At 35.7% G+C, this 15,887-nt stretch overlaps 1 protein-coding gene across 1 annotated transcript; it reads right to left on the bottom strand.

Annotated features, from left to right (window-relative positions):
- Positions 1–256: 256 nt before the first annotated feature.
- On the bottom strand, positions 257–3,803 carry LOC141679997 (uncharacterized). Its single transcript, XM_074486339.1, has 8 exons — positions 3,591–3,803; positions 3,159–3,463; positions 2,505–3,020; positions 1,987–2,318; positions 1,675–1,902; positions 1,238–1,593; positions 1,087–1,152; positions 257–709 (listed from the first exon to the last, which is right to left on the bottom strand). The coding sequence occupies exons 1-8, from the start codon at positions 3,801–3,803 to the stop codon at positions 257–259; spliced, it is 2,469 nt and encodes an 822-aa protein (XP_074342440.1).
- Between the last annotated feature and the right edge of the window lie 12,084 nt (positions 3,804–15,887).

Below are 15,887 nucleotides of genomic sequence, written 5' to 3'. Positions count from 1 at the left end.
AAAAAGGAAAACTATAATCTGTACAATATATTTAACTATTAAGAATATCTTTTTAATCAAACAAATTATACATATTTTTAATAGACAAATTAATTGGAGAGATTTTATTATTATTATATTTTTACACAGGTGAAACACATAAACCAATGCAACATATTAGTTGTTAAACTTAAAACATTGATATATCACACACAATAAATCCAGAGTAAAGCAGGAAATATAGAAATATGCAATCAAATGTTCTTAATATTTCAGGTCAATTGTCTACACTTGGAAGATTATAAAACACTTCCTCAAAAACTACATTATTTGTAATATTTGTGCTACTACCATCATCATTATCTATGAGAATATGGAGGCCTTCAGGTCGTGTAACTCTGGATATAGCAACATAAATATGTCCATGCGAGAAAGCTGCTCTAGGAAGGTAAAGCTCAACCGTATCAAGTGATTGTCCCTGACTTTTGTTAATTATCATGGCATAACCTATTTGAATCAGAAACTGAATGCGTTTCAATTCAAAGGGCCAGTTCGTGTCACTTGGAATCATCTTAATTCTAGGAATTAGATGTTTGGTTCCAACATGAGAGCCACACAATATCTCACATTTAATACTGTTCTTCCTACAAGATTTCACAATCATTCTTGTACCATTGCATAATCCCATAATCTGGTTCAAGTTTCTCATAAGCTTGACGACAACTCCTACCTTCAATTTTAACTCATGCTTAAGAATGCAAGGCATATATTGATAGAGTTTAGATACTCAACTGGAAATGCGGATTCTGAAATTATTATCATCATCACCAGCATCATCAATTAAATCCTGACTCAGATAAGTATAAATCTTGCCTGGAATTTTTTCAAGTATCTGTGTATTAATTTCATCCACCATGATATTGGTAGGTGTGAGTATGGCCCTTGATCTGAGGTATTCATGTGAAGAGATATTATGCAGAAAATCTGGGTATGTCACTTCAAAAAGCTTTTGGATTGGATCTCCAGACATATGAACGATATATTGACCAAGAATCTTTATTAACATTTTACCATTGTCTGGACTTGGAGAAATATTGGTTTCCTTACCATCACCGACAGCAAGCTGCCTCTTGCTAAAGTCCGCGATGGTCTTGTTCTCCATATCTGTATTTCCTACATTAAGCCACATGTTTTGCTTTAATAAAAATACCTCACAGGATTCCCAAAGCTTGGATTTATTGAGGGTATATCAGAATACTTCAGCCCTTGACGCTTTTGGAATGACATGAAGTAACTGTTGAAAATCTCCACCAAAAATAATGATTATACCACCAAATGGCTTTTTAGCTCTATTTTTATCAATAGCAGACATAATATCTCTCAAGGATCGATCAACGCATTCAAAAACATGACGATGTTGCATAGGAGCCTCGTCCCAAATTATTAAATCAGTTTGCTGAAGTAGCTCGAAAATATCGGTCCCGTGTCTTAAACCGGCAAAACAATGTTCATCAAGTTTGAGTGGAATGTGAAAGCGGGAGTGTGCGGTTCTTCCACCAGGAAGCAACACGACATCTATTCCACATGAGGCCACATGAAGCACAATCTTATGCTCTGATCATAATCGACAACATAGTGTCTGCCACAAGAAAGTCTTTCCACAACCTCCACTTCCGTAAATAAAGAAAATACCACCTTTTTTCTGGTTGATATTATCAAGAATGGATTCATAGACTATCTTCTGTTCATCATTGAGAAGACTATGATTTCTTGCGTGGATTCTCTTCAATTCTTCTATATTATAGGATGTCTCCTCAAGAATTAGTTTATTCTCAGAGTTGGAAAAAAAAGCATCTCCTGGAAATGGCATATCTGGGAAGTTTCTCAGGCTTTTACCAATATCATTCAACAATTTCTCTATCTCTTCCATAATATTAATAAAAAATGATACTATTAAGATAATCCTGGAACATGTATTATGTATAAAGCATTATTAACAGCACATACCTGTAAGAGCGTAATTCTGGATCTCAAAATCTAATAGACAAAGGTTTGGATTGTTAGTGAGGTGTTGCCTCAAAAGAACAATATCATTTGACATGCATCCCCAATGAGCTTCCCAAAGGCTACGCGGATGAGAGATTGGACTGTATACTAATATATTGATAAACATGGCACGTAGCTGTGGAAGCATGGATGTATGCGCATTTTCAGCTATAGCTTCATGCCATTGCTGGTCATTTTGGAGGATACCTAGCGCGACACAAGCTTCGTGAAAAGAGTTATGAACATGGCCGTTGACTGTTTTCAAATCATCAAAAGATATAACACCTTTATTCCTGAGCAAGTGCATGCAGAGATATAATAGTTCACCACTAGATGAATGTACTTCAGAAAGCCTATCAATGACATCACCTCTTTTCCTCTATTTCCAGATACCCGGTTGTGGATGCCATGTAAACTTTCTTGGGAATTCTGAATATGACAAATTCTTGGCCTCTGTATATATTTTATTTGCATCAAACCATGCTTCTAATTTGCTTTTCTTTGTTCCAACATTATCGCAAATATCTGGTAGATTTTGTGAGTCCTTAAACGACACATACTTGTCATTCGGTAGATGTATGGGCAATCGTTCAATAGAAGGCCAACATGAATGGATGTTAAAACCAAATATCCCCCATGATGCTTCAGATGTACAAACATATCTCTCATCCAAGTATTGTTTGACTTCATCAAGCGGACGCTTCTCAGGAGTGATTGGTGTTGTGCACCCATTTTCGTTGTTTGTTTTTTTCAACAGACACATGGTGGCGATATCATGTCCTTTCAAACAATACTTGAACAAATATTTCAATGATCTTGAGCTATTATAATTCTCTAGATTTGTGTGACATTGAAATCTTATTAGAAGATCTCGATTGTATGGGACAACATATCGATTATCTAGGTCAATTTTCTTTTTCTTTACAGTAATTCCAGTTTTCCTCCTCTTATAAATGGGAAAGCCACAGTCGTCAAAGAATGTGTGAGAATTATACCTGTTCAAAAGGAAAAAACCATATTTCAAATTCATTATAATAAATTAAGAGGACTTTTTTCCTAAAAGGTGATTCAAAAGGGCGTATTCTCCCTCATGTCTATGGAAAATAAAGTTTATGTAAAAGATAAAGAATTACCTTTTAGGAAAATGTTCAATACAACGACCCTTAACCATACATGGAGACTTAACACAGTCAGTGCCACATGGTCCGTGGATCATGTAATTCTTGACAGCTTTGTAACCCACTGGATCAATACTTGGGTCAGGAATTTCTGCAAAAACCATTTTATCTATTTGTTCTGTTGTCTTGGGACGATCATTTGGATGCAACCATATTAGCATGTGAGCATGTGGCAATCCAAGCTTTTGAAACTCTATGACGTGCAATACTGTAAAATGATAGTTAAATAAAATAATTAAATCAAGCCTGACAGACATGTCCTGGTAAATTTAATTAAAAATTTATTAGTGGCAGAAAATGTGTAAAATTTAATACCTCCAATACAACATCCAAAGCAGTTCTTATTTTTTATTTGATCAAGTAGCTGGTCAACTTTCATTTTAATACCCTTGCAACGACGTCAGGAGCGTCAATAACATCAACACCAGGTAGAAACTTTAACATTCGTTGTATTCCGAACCATTTTGTATTAGTGGTCATTGTAAGGAACAATGATGGGTGTCCAAGTGTTCGACAAATTGCTAGAGCATCCTTGAAATACTGATTCATGCCTTTTACTGCCAGTGAAGGAGGCTGGTAAAATTGTTGCTTCGCCGACATTTTCAGTATTGCTATCACCCTTTTTGAGTGCATCTCGTATGTTATGGTATAAATCAGAACGAATCGTAGTCTGGTGACCTCTGATCCAGTCAAGTCTGTATTGCTCAATCGCAGTTAATTCGTCAACAACATATTGCCTCCATAAACGACCTCCGAGATGTGGAGTCCAAACCTGAATATCCATGAGTGAATCAATGAGAGACTTAAAATTTGAGATAAAACTAATAGATACGTGATAAAATTTAAGTATTGATATTGAATATACCTGCTGAAGGCCGTATCATGAGTTTATAATTGTAATATTCTTTCATGGTGATGAATTCTCTCTCCCCCTTTTCATCTGGATCTTCATTTCCGGTATTCTAAGTCTGTTTATGCTTTTTTTAATTTGGTCTTTTTAAAGGGATTTGACGGTAAAATCCAATATCTCCATGAGGAAAAAGAATAGGATACTGAAGCTACATAAATCGTGGATCAGTTTCACAAATTCTCTCCAATCCATTAGTTCTTGAATGGATTATTATATCCCTGCATCCTTTTGCATAGTCGTCAGTGACAATCAACCCGACAACTCATTTGATGGGCCAATATGGTTAGGTCGACCAGATGCGGAAGGTGACGATATTAGAACCAATCTAAATTCATCAACTACATTCTGACTAATCCTTTCACGTGCCATACGAAAACCTTTGACCTAACGATTATGTTCATCCAACATTTCTAACAACAACTAAACGATATCTTCATCTACGACATCACGTCCTCCCTTAACAGTGTTTATTATATTATGTACTTCATCTTCAATGTCATATATGTAGAGTTGACAAAATTTGGGGATCTCACCATCAAGTGGTACAAAGCTTCCCATACTGTGGTAATTTATACCTTTGACCTTGAAAAAATAAGGAGCACCGCCCCGATTAATACTACGATCAATTTGTCCTCCAGTAGAAGACATGGCAAACATACAGCTGTATATTCTAATATTTTCCTTGAAATGCCTAAAACGGGAACCATCACTAAGGAGTGAAGCGAGAGGTTCGGGAGGTTGCTTTTCTTTCTCAAGAATTATCTGACCATTTTTACAACAAAGAGAGAAAGTTGGAGGCTTTCTGGGTGCAGATTTATTGTTCCTTTCATGATTCCACATGATCGCCTAACACTTTGAACAGATTTTTTCAGGATCACCGACATCAAGGTACTCACTCCACTTAGTAATAGTATTGTCAAATTCATTTACATCAACATCGTCACAATCTCCTACAAAAATTGAAAAACATGTGGACTGTGGAACATCAAGGCAATTAAGTAGTGATTGGAATTTAAGTTCATACCGCTAGATATACAATCGCTGTCACTGCTGTTATAATCTTCAACATTGTTAAAGTCTCCTAATAAATTTTTAGAACCTGAATTTTCTCCTTGCTCATAAGTACTTTTTACGGAAGATGTATCAAATATAGAAGAGCCTGGACTAATTTTGCCACATTTTATTGGATAAATGTTTGACAGCGATATCACCACTAGAAATGAAAGTTACTTGCGATCGTTTAACTATACTGGATGCAGGCAGTGAAAACGTGACAATACTTTTGGCACTTTGACATGTTTTTGGAGATGCCATATTTCGTTGTTGACCTGCTGAAACAACACCATTGTTACCAAGTTCAACTCCTACTCTCTTTATTTGCATAGATAGTATTATAGTGTAATTAACACTTTTAATTATTAAACGTACCTTCAAATCCCATGGGCCGTAATTTAGGAACGCATGGAGTATTAGGTATTGCGCATGTTTCTCCACATATGTGGACACCTACATAACATATCCAAAATTTATTAAATTATGCGATGCATTTAACTTAGTTTATGGTTTTAGCAATATTGAATTAAGATCACCATGGACAGATCGTGTACAAATAAAATAATTTGCATAAACTGACCTGATGTTTGAGAACTTATTGATCTTGCCACTTAGAACTGGTAGGTAGGCCTGAACATGAACGTGACGTGTTTCTAGTAGGCGTGTATGGTAAATCATCAACTAATTCTCTGGCACACTGAGTCTTTCCGCACACCCTATCTTTTCTTGTACCTGGAAAAAAACATAATAGTGACAACCAATATCATTTAATTAAATTTTTTTTATCAACAATTAGTTTAGTAAGCTGTGCCTGATGTTTGAGAAACATCCTGCATTTCCTACAGGCGTGTGCATAATATTTTCGCTAAAAATTGGATCATCCGTCAGTGTACTAAGGAATACTTTGTGTTTCCTAGATCTGCAGTTCTTTCGACGCACCCTCATTTGGGTTTTTTCTGCAATTTCCAATCAAGACATTTATATTAGAAAATAGTATTCTTTAGCATAAAAATAAATAACTGACCACACTAATTATTGTTTACCAGGTTGTTTAAGGTTTAGTCATGCTTTTGGAAAAGTATTGAGATAACATCCGTCGCTAGCCAGTTTTTCAAAACTTGTTTGGAAATTATTGTCAACCCGAACTTCATGGAGACTTGACATTAACATCTGTACTGTGGCTAAGCTCTCCTTATCACTGGAGTGGTAATTACTGACAACTAGAACTGCATAATCAACATGCATTGTTAAGTTTCAGTATGCTAAATATAGAAGCTAAAATTTGGGAATTTACCAGCCTTTGTAATGTCAAGATTGCGCCGAGACTGTCTGCCTAAATTTTCCAAACACATTAACAAATCTCCAGAGATTGGTTGATTACATATTTGAACGTTAATATCTTGTAGCTCTGTGTTTTTAAGATCCTTATTTTCAATTACATTGAATGCTGAACATGGTATTGTATAAACACAACATTAGTATTATAGTAAGAAGCAAATAAAAACATGACAAAGTGGACTACCCTGCACACTGTAATTTCTGACTATATTCAAGATTTGTTGATGGACGTGCCAGAGGAGACTGGATAAAAAAAATTACATGCATCCATGTAAGGGGAATACAAAGTAAACATAAAATATCAGGCATAATAACATATATGATTGTTCTGCAATTCAAGTTACCGTTAATTATTTTTAGAGGATTACGGCTAAGATATTCTGCATTCTTCATCCTCAAAGACTGCTTCAACGGTGAAGGTTTGGTACCTATAACAATCATAAAGAAATGACATTAACTATACTCAATGTAACGACTGGGAATTTTGTGACGTAATTAAGTGAATAAAGTATGATTTTTGTGGTGTGATTATAAATTATGTGATTAAGTGAAGGTTAATTGTCTTTATTGTATATTAGTATCTGGGAGCGTAGATAGATGCGTTCTAATTTAAAGAGTCAGCTTAGAGGTTAAGCTGTGTTGTTGGGCCGTCAGGTAGAATGGAACCCGTCTTAAAAAGGGGTTAAAGTTTTTAAATGTGAAATATGTGTTGATATGTGAAATGGAATGTTTAAGTGAAAATTATTTTCTAGTGATGTGTCGGTAAAGATAATCGATTGTGAAGCGTAATTGAAACGTTGAGCGTTGGGCCGTCAAGCAGAACGTGACCCGATACGCAAAAAGAGGAATAATAATGAAAAAAGGGAAAATCTATGATTAAGTATGAGTTGTGATGTGTGGATATATGTTCTTGCTTGTATATATGCATGATTACGTGATCTGTTAATTTTTAAAAGGGTTTAAGAGATTTATTTGATTTAAAATAAGGATTATTGGACCTTTATGCATTTTTATAAAATTATTCGAGTAAGGTCAAGGCGTGAGATTTGTTGTGTTATCTTCAAAATAGTCTTAGAGACTTTCTAAAAGTGATAGATGGATTTATTTCGTGATCGTTGTATTTTAAAATTATTTTATGGAGCTAAAATGCCATTTTCAGCATAATCTTGTAAATCATTATTTAATCAACCGCTCGCTCAAAAATTATTCTAAAAATATGGCTGAAAAGCTAATTTCGAGATCTACATTCTAAAATCATTATTCGTTTCATTCTCATCTTTTCCGAGAGAGCAATTTCTTGATTAAATTCGTTTTTGGATTGAAAATAAGAGAAAAGGGAAAAGAAATGTTAAAGTATGGTACAATGACTATACTACCCTTACAAGCCAATATAAATACTCCCTTCCCTTCCCCTTTTTCTTTCTTCACCCGGCCTCACTCTCTATTCTCTCAAATTCTCTCATTTCTCTCTCTTTCTCTCTCTCACTCGAAGCTCTCTCTCTCTCTACCTATCTCTCGGTATATGATCTCACTTCCTCTCTATTTCTTTGAAAACCTTCATGAAACTTCACCCTTGTTCCATATATGAGCATTGATTCACTTGCATGTGTGTGTTTGTACTTGCATGCGAGTATGTGTGTGTGTTTGGGTTCGGTTTTTGCCGAGTTCTTGTCTTAACAAACTTGAGATGATGTGATTTGTGATGATTATATCTAGCATGTATTTGTTGTTGTGATTATTGGAGAGAAATCGGAGGTTCAAGGTTGGAAACCCCTGAATGGGGGCACCACCGTGGAACCACCACCACCGGTGATGAACTCCGGTGAACCGGTGGTGATTCATGATGTGTAAACTGAACTCTACTGATCATAAACCTATTTTCAAATATTGCATGTGGTGATTTCATAAAAACCCGAATGGGTCCTCCTTGATTTTGAGAAGATAAATTTGATTGTTCTTTGATAAAAATGACTTGTTAATGTATATTCTTAGTATTAATTGAGATTTGATTAGTTGATGATTTAAAGAATTGAATTAAGAGTTGCATGTGTTGTTTTGCTTGAAGACCGAGTGGTTCTTGTTTATTAAGTTCATTTGGATGATGTAAATGATTTATTGTTGATTGATTAAAGAGATTCTTGAATAAGTAGATTGAATTATGGTCTAAAAACTCCAAATGATGCATGCATGTCTTGATTGTTGGAAAGTTCGGGTGTTCTTGATTGATCTTAAGGGATTAAAATTGATTTATGCTTTTAAATGAACTATAGGTGTAAGTTCGATTTGATTATAGTAAGTGCATGTCAAAATTAATCTATGCATGCGTGTTTCTTTTAAAAAATCCGAATGGATCTTATGGTTAAAAGAGATTAAGTGGATTTTGTGAGTTTATGTGATAATTGCATTAGTTACTAGCGAGAATCGACATGAGAATTTGGATGCATGTCAGGATAGAGTTTTGCATGTAAGCGTTTAGGCTAAAAGATAATTTAACGGAATAGTGGTGACTTGATCCCAAGTTTTTTATGCAATTTTAGTGCTTTCCTGTTAATGCTTGATTCTTGGTTGTGTTTGGTTGTAGGGCCGAATGGAATATAGACATAAAAGAGATTGATTTGATGCTAAGTGAATGCATGTGTAATTTCTAAGAGATATTTAATTTATTTGATTGTTTTGGTTCGAATCAAGTGTTGAAAAAGGAAGGATTGAGTCGTCTAGTTATAAGGGTATATAATTGCTATGATAACTCAAGTATAGAGTTAGAAATGCAAGGATTAAATGCTATATGTAGTATTTGCATCGTAATGCGTGATTCGAAGTCTTTATGGTTAAAGTATACAAGTTATGGTATAGATGTTTTGTGTGATTATAATTGAGTATATATTTATATACTCTTAGGATATTGCGATTAAGGGAAATGTTAACCGTTCTGGGAACGTCAAGTGGGAATCTAATTAAGGTTTTGGTTTTTGATTGTAGATTGGAGCGTGAGGGCATTCAGGCTAGGAAAGGGAAAATTATACTAGGTGGCAGTAGTTCAACCTTTGTGAAACAGGAAAGCGAACTCAGGCAAGTAACTCTACTTACTTATGTAAATGGTTATAAAGAGGATTTTGTTCATGCCATGTACAGTATTGAACTTTTATAGTAATGTACCCCTGTTATTGATTCTTGAGATACCCTATTATTGTTCTTGTGAACTTGTTATTGATAAGATTATTGTTCAAATCCTTTGGTAACCTTTTCTTATCCTGATTACTTGTAAATACCATGAACTGTTGCAAACCCTATAAGAACCCTTACAAACCCCTTGTGTAATGATCCTTTACTCCTTTGTTTACCTTATACCCTATTAATCCTTGAAACAGTTTTGATTCCCTGACTTGCGTACCTTGTTATCATTTGATCAAGATCTTTAGCATTGAACCTTTCTTGCCTTTGGTTTATTCACTTCCTTTGAATTCTTGAAATTGAACTTAAGAATGAGTTTCGACTTGAAAGAGTCTGAATGATTTCATATTCTTGGTAATGATAAAATGGATTTAGTAAACCTTTCTTTTTCCAACACAAGGTTTAATATAACCCTGTTATATTATTGTACCTTATTCCTGAATTTGTGATAATTAGACTTTTATTTATGTACCCTTGGTTTGATGAATCAATTACATATCTTGTTTCCTATTGTGAAACCTAGACTAATCACACGATAACTCCAATAATCCAACTGTTGAATCAATTGGGACCTGTAATACGGCACCATAGCAGTGGCATACAACTTTGGAACACCTTGGAAATCTATATAAACTATTTTGAATACCATATTTTCATACAACCGTGTTTAAAATTTCATAAAATAATACCCTGTGCCATGAGAAAACAACACTGATATAAGAATTATATAGTAATAGGATTGCATGTGCAAAATTGGGTAAAACTTAAAACCCGCAAAAGAGATTTCATAATAAAATGTTGTTATAGATATGCCATGATATCGTATTGCTAAATAATTGCTCAATCAGGTTTGTAAGAAATGGCCAACTCATCAGATCACCAAGAAGAAGAAATCCAAACCCAAGACCCATAAGTGAATCCATAAACCACCATGATGAGCAGACTTGCTCAGCTTTTGCAACAATCCGTAGCCCCTAAAGTTGGAAACTTCAAATACTTTCAATTCGTCCATCCCCCAGAGTTCTTAGGTTTGCCAGACCCGATAAAAGCTCAGTCATGGTTAAGAGAAATGGAGAAAGCATTTGAGTTAGCGGAAGTTAAGGATGAGAAGAAAGCTCTGAATGCGAGTTATTACCTTAAAGATGAAGCGAGCTTCTGGTGGGAATCTTCGAAGGCGTTGCTGGAAGGAAAGGATTTGTCGTGGGAGAAGTGTACTGAAATGTTTCTGGAGAAGTATTTGCCAAGTTATATGCAAGATCAGTTGGAGATGAAGTTTTTGGACCTTAGGCAAGAAGATATGTCGGTAGCAGAATATGAGGTGAAATTTTCGGAGTTGTCTAGATTCGTTCCGGAGTATGTGAATACGAAGGCAAAGAAGGCCAAACGGTTCTAACAGGGACTTAGGCCATGGATTAGAAGTCAAGTGGCATTGTTGGAGATCAAGAATTATGCCGCCTTGGTGTAGAAGGCAATGATAGTGGAAGGAGAGCGTGATGCTACAAAAAGAGAAAATGAAGGTAGGAAAAGGAAGTTTGAAAGCTTGGAGCAAAAGCAAGGAAGTTCAAAGTTTAGAGGGAAGTTTGGAAAGAATGGTGGAGGTCAGAACCAAAAGTTTCAAAAGTTTAAACCCGATAATGGAGCCCAGAAGAACCGTTTTCAGAAGGCAGGACAACCGGGTAAGGATAATAGACCTCAGATTCAAGAGTGTAAGGTTTGTGGGAAGAGACACCCATAAATGTGTAACAAGTTGGACGTGACTTGTTTCAAGTGTAACCAGAAAGGGCATTACTCATCAGAGTGCCCAAATGGAGCAAAGAAGCCTGACTTAACTTGTTTCAAATGTGGAATGATGGGCTATATGGCCAGAAGTTGTAAGGAGCCTGTTCAAAAGGCAAATATTCTTAGGATTGCTGGACCACCGCCTCTCCCAGCACCAACAGCTTAACCCAGAGCTAGGACCTTTAATATGATAATGAAAGATGCTGTGCAAAATGTGGATGTGGTGGCAGGTATGCTTGTTATTAACTCAGTAGAAGTAAAAGTATTGATGGATTCTGGAGCAACTAGATCTTTTATTTCTGAAAGTATTCTTGATAGACTAAATTGTGTTGCATACCCTCTGGAACCTAATTTGATTATAGAGGTAGAAAATCAAGAGAAAGTCATTGTCAATAAGGTTTGTCCCAATTGTGATGTGGTTATAGAAGGTCGACACTTTTCTGCTGACTTAATTCCTTTTAAGTTAGGAGAATTCGAGGTTATATTAGGAATGGATTGGTTGTCAAACCACGAGGCGCAAATAGAGTGTAAAAGTAAGAAGGTGAAGTTAAGAACCAAGGATGGTGATGAAGTGATATTCAAAGGGAAAAGTCAAGAGAAGAAATTTCTAACGTTTATTGAGATGAGGAGATTATAACGTCAAGGATGCGAAGTTTATTTGGCTCATGTTAAGGACGTGGAGAAAGAATCCGTGAGGATTGGAGATATTCCAGTAGTAAGAGATTTTCCTGATGTATTTCTAGATGAATTACCTGGACTACCTCCAGATAGAGAGATTTAGTTTACGATTGATTTGGCTCCTGTAACGGAACCAATATTGAAAGCTCCCTATCGTATGCCGCCAGTCGAGATGAAGGAATTGGCAGCGCAGTTGCAGGAATTGTTGGATAAAGGAGTGATTCGCCCGAGTGTATCCCCGTGGGGTGCACCGGTGTTGTTTGTAAAGAAGAAGGATGGAAGTATGAGGTTGTGCATTAATTATCGTGAATTAAATAAGTTGACGATTAAGAATAATTACCCTCTACCTTGAATCGATGACTTATTTGATCAACTAAAAGGAGCTTCGTGTTTCTCCAAGATTGATTTAAGATCTGGGTATCATCAGCTTAAGATTAAAGTGGAGGATATACCCAAGAAGACATTTCGAACGAGATATGGATACTACGAGTTTTTGGTAATGGCGTTTGGTTTGACGAACGCGCCAGCCGCATTTATGGATCTTATGAATACAGTGTTCAAGCAATATTTGGATAAGTTCATTATAGTGTTTATCGATGATATATTGATATATTCCAAGACAAAAGAAGATCATAAGGAGCATTTGAGGATTTCCTTGGAAATTTTGAGAAAAAGAAAGGTTGTACGCCAAGTTTTCGAAGTGTGAGTTTTGGCTAAAGGAAGTTCAATTACTTGGTCATATAGTCAATAAAGAAGGAATCAAAGTAGATCCAACCAAGATAGAAGTTGTGATGAATTGGGAAAGACCCAACACTCCTACGGAAGTCAGAAGTTTTCTGGGATTAGCCAGATACTATAAAAGGTTTGTGCAAGATTTCTCTAAGATTGCTGTTCCATTAACTAAGTTGACAAAGAAGAACGAGAAGTTTGTGTGGACGGATAAGTGCGAGGAACGCTTTCAAGAATCGAAGAAGAGATTGGTAACTGCCCCAGTGTTGGTGCTACCAGTTGAGAAAGGAGAATTTGTGATTTTTAGCGATGCTTTATATAAAGGACTTGGATGTATGTTAATGCAACACGGGAAGGTAATAACATATGCATCAAGGCAACTCAAGCCGCATGAACAGAAGTATCCCACACATGATTTGGAATTGATAGCAATTGTGTTTGCCCTTAAGATTTAGAGGCATTATTTGTACGGGGAAAAGTGTGAGATCTATACGGATCATAAGAGTTTAAAGTATATTTTCATTCAAAAGGAGTTGAATATGAGACAAAGATGATGGTTAGAATTGATCAAAGATTACGACTGTGCAATAAATTATCATCCTAGAAAGGCAAATGTGGTAGCAGACGCTTTAAGTCATAAGGAAAGATTGAATATGTTAACGTCATCGGAGAAATTGATCAAGGATTTCGAAAAGATGGAAATAGAAGTGCAAACTCCAGAATTTGGAGGTGAAGCGATGTATGCAATGTCATTTCAACCTGAAATTTTGGAAAAGATCCAATGTTGTCAAGAGCATGTGATGAATCGCGAAAAGGATAAGTTGTCAGGAGAAGAAATCAAAGCTCAAAAGTATGCAAGAGGAATATATCGTGTTAACTCACGTATCTGGATACCTAACGTTGTGGAGCTAAAGCACGAAATTTTGCATGAAGCGCATAACTCGAGATTTTTAATCCACCCTGGAAGTATGAAAATGTACAAAGATTTAAAAGAGAGTTATTGGTGGCCAAACATGAAAAAGGAAATTGCGGAATGGATAAGTAAGTGTTATACGTGTCAATGAGTAAAAGCGGAACATCAGAGACCAAGTGGATTGCTTCAACCACTGGACATACCAGAATGGAAATGGGAACATATTGAGATGGATTTCGTGGTAGGATTACCAAAGACCAAGTCTAATCATGATGCAATTTGGATAATAATCGATCGATTGACGAAATTAGCGCATTTCTTGCCGATAAATGAAAGGTTTTTGTTAGAAAAATTGGTAAAATTATATTTGGATGAGATTGTGATGTGTCACGGAGTTCCAATATCTATCGTATCTGATAGAGACCCGAGGTTTAACTTGAGATTTTGGCGATAATTTCATGATCATTTGGGAACTAAGCTGAAAAGGAGTATGGCATATCATCCGCAGACTGACGGACAAAGTGAAAGAAAAATTCAGACGATCGAGGATATGTTGCGAACATGTGCAATAGATTTCAAAGGAAATTGGGACGAACATTTGCCATTGATTGAGTTTTCCTATAACAACAGTTATCACGCAAGTATTGGCATGTTGCCTTATGAAGCGTTTGTATGGAAAAAAGTGCAGATCCCCTACATATTGGGACGAAGTTGGTGAGCTCAAATTAATTGGCCCAGAGCTAGTTCAACAAATGAAAGAAAAGGTGGAAATGATTCAAAAAAGATTATTTGCTGCTCAAGATCGACAAATGAAGTATGCGAATCGAGAACGAAAAGATGTGCAATTCGAGCCTGGAGACAAAGTCTTGTTAAAGATATCTCCTTGGAAAGGTTTAACCAGATTTGGAAAGAAAGGGAAGTTGAGTCCTAGGTATATTAGACCATTCGAAGTACTGTGACAAGTTGGAAAGGTGGCTTATGAATTAGCGCTACCTCCGCAGATGTAACATCTTCACAATGTATTAGTCCCTAACAATGCAACAAGAATTACAGAAGGGGGGTTGAATGGAATTCTTGAAACTTTTTCAAAAAGATATAAAATGTTCTATCTTAATAACATATAACTGTGTGAATTGATTTGCAAACTTCAGAATAATAACTTGGAATGAATCAATACACAAGTAATTAAAAACACAAGTCTTTAAAAACTTTCTGGTGGATTTGAATGTATCCACCATAGATATATATTATATCAAGAGAACTCTGTGTAGCAATTAGATCACAGCTGCTTAAAAATTTTAACAACTAAGATTGCAGAGAAATGCTAAGAATACAGCTTACAAATGTTTCTCTCTTGGTTGCTTGATTAGTTGTTCTATTTGCTACTTCTTGGTTTATATAACACCAAGATTACAAAGTAATAAGACATGATAATAAAACAAAAACTATCAAGTCTAATACTATGCTACCTCATTACTCTTTTCCAGCATCTTTGAATATCTTCATAATAGCATGGAAATGGCAATGCTTCTTTATTCTCTAAAACCCAGTTGAATAGGCTTCCACATTCCATTTGCATACACTCGACGCATATGATTGTGTTGTCACTATCAACAGATGTTTGAATTCTTTATCCATCGGGTTCATGATCATCCGTCAAGTTCATGATCATCCATCGGGTTGTCTTGAGAATCTAAACGATGTGTATACAAAAATGTGCTACAGACTTATTGTTACATAAGCTACTCACTCGATGGATAATAAATCATCATCCGTCGGGACTATATTGAGTCATCCGTCGGGACTATAATCCTTTTCCGTCGAGTGCTACATTTTTCACTAAGTAAAATCTACCAAGGTGTTTTGTTAATGAAATCATCAAGTACACAACACAATGTATTCCATGTATCTCTTCTAAAGAAGTATAATGCGGATGCGAGCCATATGATCAAATTGGAACCAGTGGAAATTTAACCATATTTGTCTTATGTGGAACAACCAGTTCGAATCTTAGATCGAAAGGAGAGCACACTTAGAAATAAAGTTGTACCTCTAGTTAGAGTGTTGTGGAGAAATCCAATAGTGAAAGAATTAACTTGGCAAACTTTTTCAT

The sequence above is a fragment of the Apium graveolens genome, chromosome 8 (genome assembly GCF_009905375.1).
Source record: "Apium graveolens cultivar Ventura chromosome 8, ASM990537v1, whole genome shotgun sequence".
In the NCBI taxonomy this organism is placed as follows: domain Eukaryota; kingdom Viridiplantae; phylum Streptophyta; class Magnoliopsida; order Apiales; family Apiaceae; genus Apium; species Apium graveolens.
Note: the sequence above shows the minus strand (reverse complement) of the source record. Positions and strands in the feature narration are given on the sequence as shown.